We start from the raw sequence: 12479 nt of genomic DNA, 5'->3' as shown, positions 1-12479 counted from the left end.
AAGGGAGAACATGCAAACTCCAGGCAGGTAGTGCCATGATTGGGATTCGAACTGAAGAGCCTAGTGCTGTTAGGCTGAAGTGCTAACCTCTTAGCCACTGTGCTACCCATATCAAAATATTTGTTTTAAATCAGAACTATAACTTTTCTGCTTCCAAAAACTATTGTTTGTAACACACACCTCTAATTTAAAAGATGTATACCTGGCTCGTTTTCTTAAAACCAAGGACTTTACTAGAAACAATCTCTAAAATTTGGCTCTGTTCCTGGAATTCCAGGACACTTTGCACTAAGTATTAATTGCATGAACAAAGGGTAAGAAACCTAATCCTAAATCAATTCCAGAAAATCTTTTTCAGCCTCCCTTTGATAATAACTGGCAGATACATGTGAGCAAATTAATCTTTGGCTTCCTGTCTGTGGCCATGACTTAGTATTTTTTTTTTCACACTTAAGTCTAAATTTTGTTTGGGAAGTTAAAATTTCCAATGTCCAAAGAGACATTATATAGCTAAAAAAACAAAATGTAAAATATTGCAGCTCGTGCGCTCTTTGAAAGTCTGGGCGGGTTAGGTTCATAAACAGTTTGCCAAATTTTGCTAAACGTGAACTTTGTGGCAAACCCCATTGCAGTCTAGGGGGGGACCTAGTAGTTCATTTCTGGCCAATTGTTAGGCATGGGAGGCCAGACATAGCCATGTTGGACATAAAGGACAATTAAAAAAAAAAAAAAAAAAAAAAAAAGGAATAATTAAACAGTATATCTTCCTACACTGAATTAGCAACTATGCCTAAGGGTTCCAACACACACTGACAATATGGCTGTTATGGGCTGATTGTATGAAAGGGGACTCTGTTATCCATTTAGATTGTTTGCTGTGACTAGGCTGGCCAGGGGCAAAGTCTATGCACTGTGCTGTATGTTGTTCCTTTTTTTTTTTTTTGTTCTGGTGGTAAACCTGCAAAAGGTTTACATCCCAAATGTTTACTGCAAACCCAATCCTCATTCTTAGTCCTTAATGTGATGACTGCATTTGTTTTTTTTTCTTTAGGCCTTTTGATTGATTCTCATCTGGTGATCCTGCCAGTAATTCACTTCCTGTTCTAGGATGACAGTACTCACTAATGGCATTGTAACTATGGAGCAGCAGTGTTGTCATCCTAGGCTGTTATATAGTTTTACACCACATTGTTTTTGACATAGTTTTCGCTGACAGTTTTTTTGCCTTCTTTTGCTATAGGTAAGCTCAGCTTGAATCATTTACGGTCCTTTCACACTGATCAGTTTTATGCAGCTGAAAAGAAAAAGCTGAAGAAAAATGCTTGCAATATGCATTCCTTTAAATCCTACGGAACTCTTCACATTGGTCAGTTGTGTTTCAGTTGTGGTGTTGGCTGCTTTCACACTGCTTCTTTGCAGGAATTTTAAATACACAGCTGACATGCAACTGAGTGTGTGAGGAGATCCATAGGATTTAAAGGGCTGCATTATGCATTTTTACTGCTTTTTGCAACAGAGCAGTGTGAAATCAGCCAAAAACGCAACTGACTGGTGTAAGGAATTTCATAAGGTTTAACTACTTGACCTCCAGAGGATTTATACCCCTTCCTGACCAGGCCATTCTTTGCGATAGGGCGCTGCGTTAATTTACCTGACAACTGGGCGGTCATGCAATGCTGCATCCAAATGAAAGTTTATGTCCTTTTCTCACAGATTGCTTTCTTTCGGTGGTATATGATCACCTCTGTGTTTATAAACAAAAAAAGCGACAATTTTAAAAAAAAAACATTGTTTTTGACTTTTTGCTATAAAACCTATCCAGTAAAAAAAAAAAAAATTAAAAATCAAATTTCGTCATAAATGTAGGCCAAAATGTATTCTGCTACGTGTCTTTGCTAAAAACAAAATCCCAATACGTGTAAATTGGTTTACGTGCAAGTTATAGCCTCTACAAATGGCGGTGTATATATACTGGAATTTTTATTTATTTTTTTTAAACTGGCAATGGCGGCGATCGGCGACGATAGCGGGACTGCAGGAATGCGGCAGGTATTCTGACACTGGGTGGGAACTGACTAGCTGCCACTGACATCCCCAGTGACACTAATGCAGGCCATAGACGGTTCATTTATCGGCCGATTTTTCAGCCAAAATAACGAAACATCGGTCGTTCTGTTGCCACCAATGATTGCCAAAATCGGCTGTTTTTCTCAAATTTTCCAGCATGACCGATGAAAAAAATGAAGAGGAACCGCGAAAAGCAGACGATAACATTGCCCCACTAACGGTGTGAAAATCGGCTGATTATTCTTTCTGATGGAAAATCGGCCGATAAACAAACAGTCTATGGCTTGCATAAGACGGTGATCATTGTTAATAAAAAGCACTGATACTCTACTAATGACACTGGGCAGGAAGGGGTTAACATCTTGGCCGATCAAAGGGTTGACTGTGCGCTGTGTTTTACAACATGTGCTGTGTGTGTGTTTTATTTGGGAAACATGCTGCTGTGTATTTCTCTGCTGTGTGGAGAAATAGACAGCAGCATGTTACTGCTGGCAGGAGAGAGACCTGTTTTGTTTACACACAGGTCTCTCTCCTGTCAGTGTTACTCTGTGATCACCGGGTGCTGGCAGAGAATCTGGCCGGGACCTGGTGATTGACATCTGTAGCCACCATTGGCGGCGCAGATAGGGCAGCACGCATGTCTCCTACCTGGAAATGCAAATCACGTATCTACAGTCAGGTCCATAAATATTGGGACATCGACACAATTCTAACATTTTTGGCTCTATACACCACCACAATGGATTTGAAATTAAACAAACAAGATGTGCTTTAACAGCAGACTGTCAGCTTTAATTTGAGGGTATTTACATCCAAATCAGGTGAACGGTGTAGGAATTACAACAGTTTGCATATGTGCCTCCCACTTCTTAAGGGACCAAAAGTAATGGGACAATTGGCTTCTCAGCTGTTCCATGGCCAGGTGTATTTTTCCCTCATTATCCCAATTACAATGAGCAGATAAAAGGTCCAGAGTTCATTTTAAGTGTGCTATTTGCATTTGGAATCTGTTGCTGTCAACTCTCAAGATGAGATCCAAAGAGCTGTCACTATCAGTGAAGCAAGTCATCATTATGCTGAAAAAACAAAACAAACCCATCAGAGAGATAGCAAAAACATTAGGCGTGGCCAAAACAACTGTTTGAAACATTCTTAAAAAGAAGGAACGCACCGGTGAGCTCAGCAACACCAAAAGACCCGGAAGACCACGGAAAACAACTGTGGTGGATGACCGAAGAATTCTTTCCCTGGTGAAGAAAACACCCTTCATAACAGTTGGCCAGATCAAGAACACTCTCCAGGAGGTAGGTGTATGTGTGTCAAAGTCAACAATCAAGAGAAGACTTCACCAGAGTGAATACAGAGGGTTCACCACAAGATGGAACCCATTGGTGAGCCTCAAAAACAGGAAGGCCAGATTAGAGTTTGCCAAACGACATCTAAAAAAGCCTTCAAAGTTCTGGAACAACATCCTATGGACAGATGAGACCGAGATCAACTTGTACCAGAGTGATGGGAAGAGAGAGTATGGAGAAGGAAAGGAACTGCTCATGATCCTAAGCATACCACCTCATCAGTGAAGCATGGTGGTGGTAGTGTCATGGCGTGGGCATGTATGGCTGCCAATGGAACTGGTTCTCTTGTATTTATTGATGATGTGACTGCTGACAAAAGCAGCAGGATGAATTCTGAAGTGTTTCGGGCAATATTATCTGCTCATATTCAGCCAAATGCTTCACAACTCATTGGACGCCGCTTCACAGTGCAGATGGACAATGACCAAAAGCATACTGCAAAAGCAACCAAAGAGTTTTTTATGGGAAAGAAGTGGAATGTTATGCAATGGTCAAGTCAATCACCTGACCTGAATCCGATTGAGCATGCATTTCACTTGCTGAAGACAAAACTGAAGGGAAAATGCCCCAAGAACAAGCAGGAACTGAAGACAGTTGCAGTAGAGGCCTGGCAGAGCATCACCAGGGATGAAACCCAGCGTCTGGTGATGTCTCTGCGTTCCAGACTTCAGGCTGTAATTGACTGCAAAGGATTTGCAACCAAGTATTAAAAAGTGAAAGTTTGATTTATGATTATTATTCTGTCCCATTACTTTTGGTTCCTTAATAAGTGGGAGGCACATATGCAAACTGTTGTAATTCCTACACCGTTCACCTGATTTGGATGCAAATACCCTCAAATTAAAGCTGACAGTCTGCAGTTAAAGCACATCTTGTTCGTTTCATTTCAAATCCATTGTGGTGGTGTATAGAGCCAAACATGTTAGAATTGTGTCAATGTCCCAATATTTATGGACCTGACTGTATATGCGAGTTACCGCTGCCCTGTACCAGTATTTCTGCTATAGGGCGGTGGACAACTAGTTAAAGGGTGCATTTTTCTTGCATTTTTCTTCCACTTTTTTTCAACTGAAAAACTGATTAGTGTAAAAAGGGCCCTTTTAGATTTGCAACATATTTAGGACTAATGAAAATGACCAAATCCGTTTTAGCACTTCTGAGATCAGAGCTTATTTACAAGTGCATTTGGCTTACATGTGACCTGCATCAGACATCCTTCCAAACTGCATCCAGCTGTTTAGCTTCCTTTTTCTTCCTCATTTATTTGTATGGAGAAAAGGTTTTCTGCATGCTCCAACAGTTTTTGGGATCAGAATCATTTTTTGCCCTATGTATCATATATCATATCATATATCATATATTGCACTTAGCGACCTATTGTTTTGGCTGATAGAAAAATAAATTAGCAGCACAGTATTATTTGTTAAATTACTTTTGATCATTTTACATAATAGATTGTTCTGAAGAGGTTGTTCATTATTCCAACTTTGTTGTTCCCTGCGGTGTTGTGTATTGTAGTAGCTGTACTGCTGGCTTGTATGAATAAACTGGCAAGCTGCTTATAGAAAACATGAGTGAATCTGTACTTGGCTGTCTTACAATGTTTTGACAGAACCATCTGTGCCTGTGAAGGCCGGCACTGGTGATATGTTTTCCATGTTTATCTGCATGACTTTTATATCAATGTAGTAATTGGCTTAAAGTGAACCTGTACTCTCTTTTAAATGTTTGAAATAAAAGTGCTGCCTAAGAGCAGCTGTTACCTTTATTACACATACAAGCAATGTCTTTGCCCCTCTCTGATTTACTGAGTGACTCTGAGCTCATGACTTAGCCCCACTAACTGCAATTACTGTGTCCATTGAGACAACCTTAGTGGCCTATAAAGGCATGGTCACAGGATGGGGATAGTAGGAGCTTAGCCATCAATCAGAAAAAGTCAGATATTGGTATCAGAATTAAACCAAATTGAAGAGAAGCACAGAAGAGGCTTTTCTGACTAATAATGATAATTGCGGGCATCTTATGATGAAAAGTATCAAATTGCTTATATTTTAAAAAATAAAAGTGGTTTGATACTTTTCAAAGTAAATATGAACTTACAATATTACACTTTCTAATACAGTTATAACTATGCAGACAGTCGTGGTTTTTGCTTAGTTTAAAAAATTACCCTTACATTACATTTTTTTTTTTTTTTTTAACAAGATTAAAAAAATTGTCATGTGACCATGCATCTCTTCTTCCTGATCGTGGAGAGCGTTATCACAGGAGACTGTGCAGACACACAGTGTGCCTGTATTCCACAGTATATTCAGTCTGAGGCAAGATGCAGTCTGTGATTGAGCAGGGGGGTGTGTGCCAGGGACAGCCTGTGATTGGTTGGAGAGTGCTGTAGCTGAACAGACTACCCAATACACAGGGTATGTTGTGTGTCTGCGCAGTGTCCTGCACCTCTGAATGGCCAGCTAAAGAATGAAAACGGACCACATAGACACAGATCAGCTTCTGTGCTTTGTGTGGTCAGTTTAGATCAAAAAAGAAAGGTGACTGGCAGGATCAACCAGGTACTTCAGATGGAAGAAGTACATAAAAATTAAAGGGTATGATATATAAAATACACATATATGAACACACACAAAAAAATATTTCCGGAAACATGCACTTTAATATGGATATTGTAAGCTGTCATTGTTTTTTACTTCACAGAACCGACAGTGAGGCAGAGATTGACCTGGTGTGTAAAATTGCTAAAGAATCTGGTGCTTTTGATGCTGTTCCTTGCAATCATTGGTCATTTGGTGGAAAAGGAGCTTTAGAACTGGCTGAAGCTGTGAAAGGAGCTGCAAAACAACATGTTGACTTTAGATACCTATATAATTTGGAGGTAAGCATTGGATATACTCAGTAAGACTTACCAGGTATTGATCAAAACATTGACATTTACAGTGATGAAACATGACTGGTTGGTTGATTGGCTTTTAAATGCTCACCAATGCACTGTGAATGGAATATATCCTAAAGCCTCATATACACTGGCTGTTTTGCCAACTCTCATAGAAGCCTTTCCTCCTGGCAGCAGCGTTTTTTTGTAAAAAGTGTGTAGCGCATTTAGGAACGTCAAACGCTTGAGCATTAATTCACTTAATTGACCAGAATAATTAATGCTAATAATGAATTAATGCTGAAGCGCTAAACGTGCCTAGCACTTAGGAGCATTTAGATGCATTTTGCAGGCGTCAAGCTGCTCCTGGATGCTCTGGCAGTTTTTTTTGTTTTTTTTTTTTCTTTTTTTCCTTTGTTTCTGCCTCTAAACTCCTCTAAAAGTCTGTGTGCATGAGCACATAGGATAACATGCAGGGGTGTTTAGAGGCAGAAAAAAAAATGTCAGACTCCCCTAGGAGCAGCTGAAGAAATCCAGTCTGCATGAAGCCCAAACCATAACACAGCACCACTGACTTGCAAGAAAGTGTATTTAAAATGTATTTCCTGGGTGGTGTGTGTGTGGGGGGGGGGGGGTTACATCAAAATGCTATAGCATGCTTCAGCCCCAGTTTACACCTATTGTTAGTGGAGCGGTAAAAACATTCAGTTGAGCCTTCGTTCTTGAGCCCTTAAAGATTAATTATAGATTCATTCACATTATTGCCCCTCCCTTGAAAAGGCTCAGTCACATAAATACCTACTAAGGCCAGATTGGGAAGCCAGTTAACATACCAATATGTGGAAAAAACAGAGCATCCTGAGGAAAACACACAAGCACATAGAGAACATATAAACTCAATGTAGATCCTGTCTTTCTAAACATAATTTGTAAAGTGTTACTAAGTCCACAACAGTAAAATCATTATATATGCAGTAAAGCATGCTTGTTTTACTCCCTGTGGAACCTAAGGGGTTATCCCTCTGCATTGTTAAAAAGGCTGTTTGATCCTGACTATTCTGATCCTCCCCTACTTCCAGTATCCCCCTCTTATCTCCTGATAAAACATATCATGGGAAGTCTCTGCAAATGCTCAGTTTGATGTGTATAGGTGGGGAGAGGTTTTTTTTTTTTTTTCCTTTGGAAAGCGCATGTGATCCACATAGGGCCAATCAGCACTTTCCAGATGGAGGTCAGGGTTCTGCCTCTTCCTAGAGCAGAAAAAAAACTCCTAAAAGCTTTAACATGTGCTCAGCTAGACACTGTTAGAAGTCACAAGACTTCTATATACTGCTGATGAGAAAAGGTATTTAGCAGTTTATATTTACTAAAATAATTGCAGTTCCATGTTCTGTGTACTGTGGAAGACCAGTTATAGTGAATGCAGGGTCCTGGGTTTAGTAATACTTTAATACATTTTCTTTGGGCTGTGAACTTTCCTATTTGTCTCTACACAAAGTTTGGTGTTTGCCAGAGAGATTTTGTTTGCAAAGGCATATTAAAGACCTGTAATGTGAAATTCAAGAACGACTGATCATAGTGGTAGTAAACTCTTCTTTAATAATTTTACCTACAAGTGAGCTTATAATAAACCTTACCTGTAGGGAAAGTTAATATCTCCTAAAACGTGAACAGTTTAGGAGATATTACCCCCTTCTGATAGCCAGCGCATGCGCTCTGAAGGAATGGCATACCCATGCTGTTCCTTCAGAGCACTGTGCCGTGACCCAGGACGGCCAGCCAGAACTCACGAACCTGTAAGGAAGACCAAGTGAAGAGGGAAGCCCCTGGGAGCCGTGACAGCGTTCCGCTGGAGGGCTTCGTTTCAAGGCAAGTCCTTCATAATGTGCTAGTATGCAATGCATACTAGCACATTATATCTCTTTTTTGGCAAAGTCATGTACAGATCCACCAGATTTTGCACTCTACACATTTAGTAAATCGGCCCATTGTCAAACAATCTTTTTTTTTTTTTTTTTTGTTTTGTTTTTTTGGGGGGTTTTTTTTGTGTTTTTTTTTTTTTGTCTTATTTACACATTGCTTGATTAACAAACCAAGAGTAGCTGAAGCTAATGTTGTACATGCGCAATCCTGTGTATGCAACCCATCACTGGATTAAAATATCCCATAATATGGAAAGTTTAAATCCGAGCTGAAGAAAAGGTGTGTTGTTGTTTTTTTTTTGTTTGTTTTTTGTCCCCCTTTTGAATAGAGTAATGGTTATAACCCGTCTGGGACTTTGTCCTATCAGGGAGATTTCCCATGCCCTGTCCTATAGCTCAACAGGAATGGAAATTAAATTTCTGCAGAGTGAGGGTAATCCGTGGTAGTCACCAGAACCCCACTGGAAGTATTCTGCTGTATTCCTGTTCTCATGACCACTCAAAAAGTTTTTGAGATTTTTTGCTTTCTCTGATAAGTCACCATGGAGGGTGAATTTTCCTAAGAGGGACACCAAGAACAATAAAAACCTGACACGTGTTCTAGTCAATTTTCACACTCAAAAAAAAAAATTGCCTTCAGTTATATTTTAAGGTAAAATCCATGGTCATTTGGGACATTTTCTGATGAGGATTTAAATGTTATATTAAATTGCAAAGGTATACTGTAAATAAGGAGTTTGGCTCTGAAGAAACTAGATCAACATGACAAACATTTCTGAAATGTTCAGTCATATTATGATGAATTTCAGCAGTGTGTGTCTGCTATAAGAGGAGTTCAAATCAACATTTTGATATTTGAATTTGAGGTAGTTAGTTTTAAAAAAGGACAAATAGTGCCTGCATGCATGCTGATGGATATAGAATGATCATTTTCACCCGTCAAACGGAGCACATTTAATACTTACATCTCTAGTGCCCAACCTTTTGGTACTTTTAGAGCTACCCTCTGGCAGACTGTGATTTGTGTTTTTAGTACTTACAACCATTTCTTTGATGTGTGTGGCCTTCTTTCTATGTTGTCCATGCCTTTTCATATTTTTATTTCCTCTAATCCAGTCTGTATCAACCTTTTTAACACCAAGGAACCTTTGAAATAACCAAGTATCCAGTCACACCAATCCGACTTTGAAATTGTGCGACTTCCAGTGAAGTTGCACGACTTCAAAGTCGGATGTCAGTCCGACTTCAGGTGCATCTTGTAAGATATCTGACTTGCAGGACACAGATGCCTTTGCAAGTCGCACATGAACTTGCAAAAAGCAGTGCATGCACTACGACAAAGCCGTAATCGAACCAATATGACCACTTCAATTGCGGGCAATAGATGAGGTTTGTCATGCTATTTGAAACTATTCAGTCGCATGACAAGTCACATCGGTATGACCGGGCACTAAGTCACAGGGAACCTTTGCTTATCACTATATCTACATCTCAGGGAACCTTAGAGTGAACAATGAGTTCAGATTTAAGAATAAATAAAAGAACAAGAAATTTGGTGTACATGACTTATTTGCAACACAAGGCTGAAAATGAAGATGGTGAAAACTGTAGCGTTCCATCACAATGGTGGTCAGTACAGAAAAGCCCCTTACACAAATATACAGTGGTGTGGTACCTGCCTACATTGGTGGTTAGTAGACAATTGCCCCCTTACATTCATGGTCATTGAGAGAAGGGCCTCCTTATACTGGTAATCAGGAACAATGCTCCTTATATTATTATATATATTATAATCAGAATAGTACCTGCTTACATTGGTGGTCAATTAAGAATGGCTCCTTTACATTGGTGGTAAATGAAAAATGACTCCCTTACATTGGTGGTTGTTGGGAGAAGGACTCTCTTACACTTGTGGTCAGTAGGAGAAAGAGACCCTTACAGTGGTGGTCAGAAGGAAGAATGCTCCTTACGTTGGTAGTCAGTGTCTTGTAGCATGAAGAATGTCCCCTTCATCTGTTGACCGTGAGAAGAATGCTCCTTTACATTGGTGGTCAGTAGAAAGGATGCCCCCTCAAAGATATAGTAACTAAAAAGACAGTTTTGGTCAGTGGCTACTTATCTGAGAGTTAGAAATTGCTCAAGGAACCCCTAGAAACCTCCTGGAGGAACCATAGGGTTCAGAAAGGTTGTTCTAATCTTTTATTTTATAGTATCCTGCTGAAAGATATATTAACTGTGGCACAAGTCATTTTTAACAGAGCTCCAGGGTGCACAAATGCAGGAGCATTGATTTGTTAATTGATGTCAGAGGTCATACCTAAGGCCCCCTAAATTACAGCATGCACAGAATGCATTGGGAATGTGAAGCTCACTGATGGGGATAGATATCAAAGTAACATAGTTGCCAAATGGTCTAAAATGCAACCCCTCAAAATTTGCCACAGAATTTTCTGTGGGCCCTTTAACCTGGTTCTGTGGCATACTCTCAACAAACATTGTCTTGGTACCAACGATTGGGCACTATTCCTTCCATTGGCACTAACGACTGGGCACTCTTCCTCCCACTGATACCAATGATGGGGCACTCTTTCTCCAGCTGATACCAATGATGTTGCTCTAGTCTACCCATTGACACCAGCGATGGGGCACCTTTCTTCCCATTGACACCAGCGATGGGGTACTAATACTTCTCCTAATACCAAAGATGGGACATTGTTTACTCTCACTGATGTTTAGGCATTTTCTACACCCACTGACCATGGCCCGGCACCCTGAAAGTTTGAAGCACAGTAAACTGGCCCTTTGTTTAGAAAGTTTGGAGACCCCTGCCCTAGAGCAAGGAAGTATGCTAGGAATACAGAACCCTTTTGCCCCCTTCCAGCCATCATCTTCTTAACATAGTTAAAGTGGTTGTAAACTCTTCCATGAAAAAAAATTATGAAAGACTTGCCTTAAAATGAAGCCCTCCAGAAGCTTGCTTTCACCATTGATAAGGCTTCCATCTTCACCTGGTCTTCTTTCTGGGTTTGCGAGCTCCGTCCATTTGAATGGCCGAGCCTTCATGACATCCCTCCCACACATGCACACAGGCGTTATGGGCACGGCATGAGCAGGTGACGTCGCTGGCTGCAGAAACCATGAATATCTGCTGATTGTTGCGCCTAACCTTTATTATAAACAAATGGCAACCACCCCAATCTATAACTTGCCTTTCCAGCAAGGAGCACATAGAAGGGCAACAAATGAAAAAAAAAATAAACAAATTACCAGCCAGCTTGCAACAAATCTAATTACCCAGTCTAACAGTTCACGTTAAAGCAAAGGGTTTAGTTTGCACACATTTGCAAATATATGCGTAAGCTGCAGAGGCCACTTCACAACACCACAGTAGATCTGTAGTCCTACCCTTATACATTTAAAGAGTCTTCAAAGTTGGAGCACATATATAATGGATAGATTGAGGGCAGGTATGCCTGGAGGGAGAAACAGAAAAAGGGTGCACCGACCTAGTGCATTATCGTTTACAATAATTTATTAAAGAAACAAAAATAGGTATCATACTCACAATGGACATAATAACACAGGCATGTCAAACTGAACAAGATGTATGATCCAAACAATATCTGAGTCCATACGATGGAACCCTGGATGACCAACCGGCTAACGCTAAGGGCTCTGAGGAAGAGGTTGTGTCCTTGAAACGCGTTAGCCAGTTGGTCATCCAGGGTTCCATCGTATGGACTCACATGTTGTTTGGATCATACATCTTGTTCAGTTTGACATACATCTTGTTCAGTTTGACATACCTGTGTTATTATGTCCATTGTGAGTATGATACCTATTTTTGTTTCTTTAATAAATTATTTTAAACGATAATGCACTAGGTCGGTGCGCCCTTTTTCTGTTTCTCCATTTGTATCCACTGTATTCGGACCACCCCGGTCTGTTGAGGGCAGCAAGCAGTGCATATTCCAGAAAATTCCAGAACATTCCTATTGGGTCTACTGAGTCCTTTCCTAGCGCAGGAGTAAAGTGTTTGTTGTGTAGGATATGCCTGGAGGGAGCCTACCCCTCTTTAAAGGTACAGGGACGCACTGGACACCTATCAATAACACAATGGCAGCGAAGGTATGCAGTGTGCCCCCTCACAATTTAACCAACCATACAAAAAATGGCTTGCACTGCAATCTATAACTGGCCTTTTCAGTAAGGAGTACATGGTAGGATGACGCATTTAAAGAAAACCCACAC

At 40.3% G+C, this 12479-nt stretch overlaps 1 protein-coding gene across 1 annotated transcript in view; it reads left to right on the top strand.

The window, feature by feature from the left end:
* The window catches only part of MTHFD1L (methylenetetrahydrofolate dehydrogenase (NADP+ dependent) 1 like), a 351175-nt gene that overhangs the window by 221501 nt on the left and 117195 nt on the right, over positions 1–12479 (top strand). The window contains exon 24 of the mRNA XM_089694250.1: positions 6132–6309. Within this exon, the coding sequence (XP_089550376.1) occupies positions 6132–6309 (178 nt within the window). The remainder of the gene's footprint in view (positions 1–6131; positions 6310–12479) is intronic.

This window comes from Staurois parvus, unplaced genomic scaffold, assembly GCF_062004578.1.
Source record: "Staurois parvus isolate SC_StPar_1 unplaced genomic scaffold, SC_StPar_1.0 ptg000657l, whole genome shotgun sequence".
NCBI lineage: Eukaryota > Metazoa > Chordata > Amphibia > Anura > Ranidae > Staurois > Staurois parvus.
Note: the sequence above shows the minus strand (reverse complement) of the source record. Positions and strands in the feature narration are given on the sequence as shown.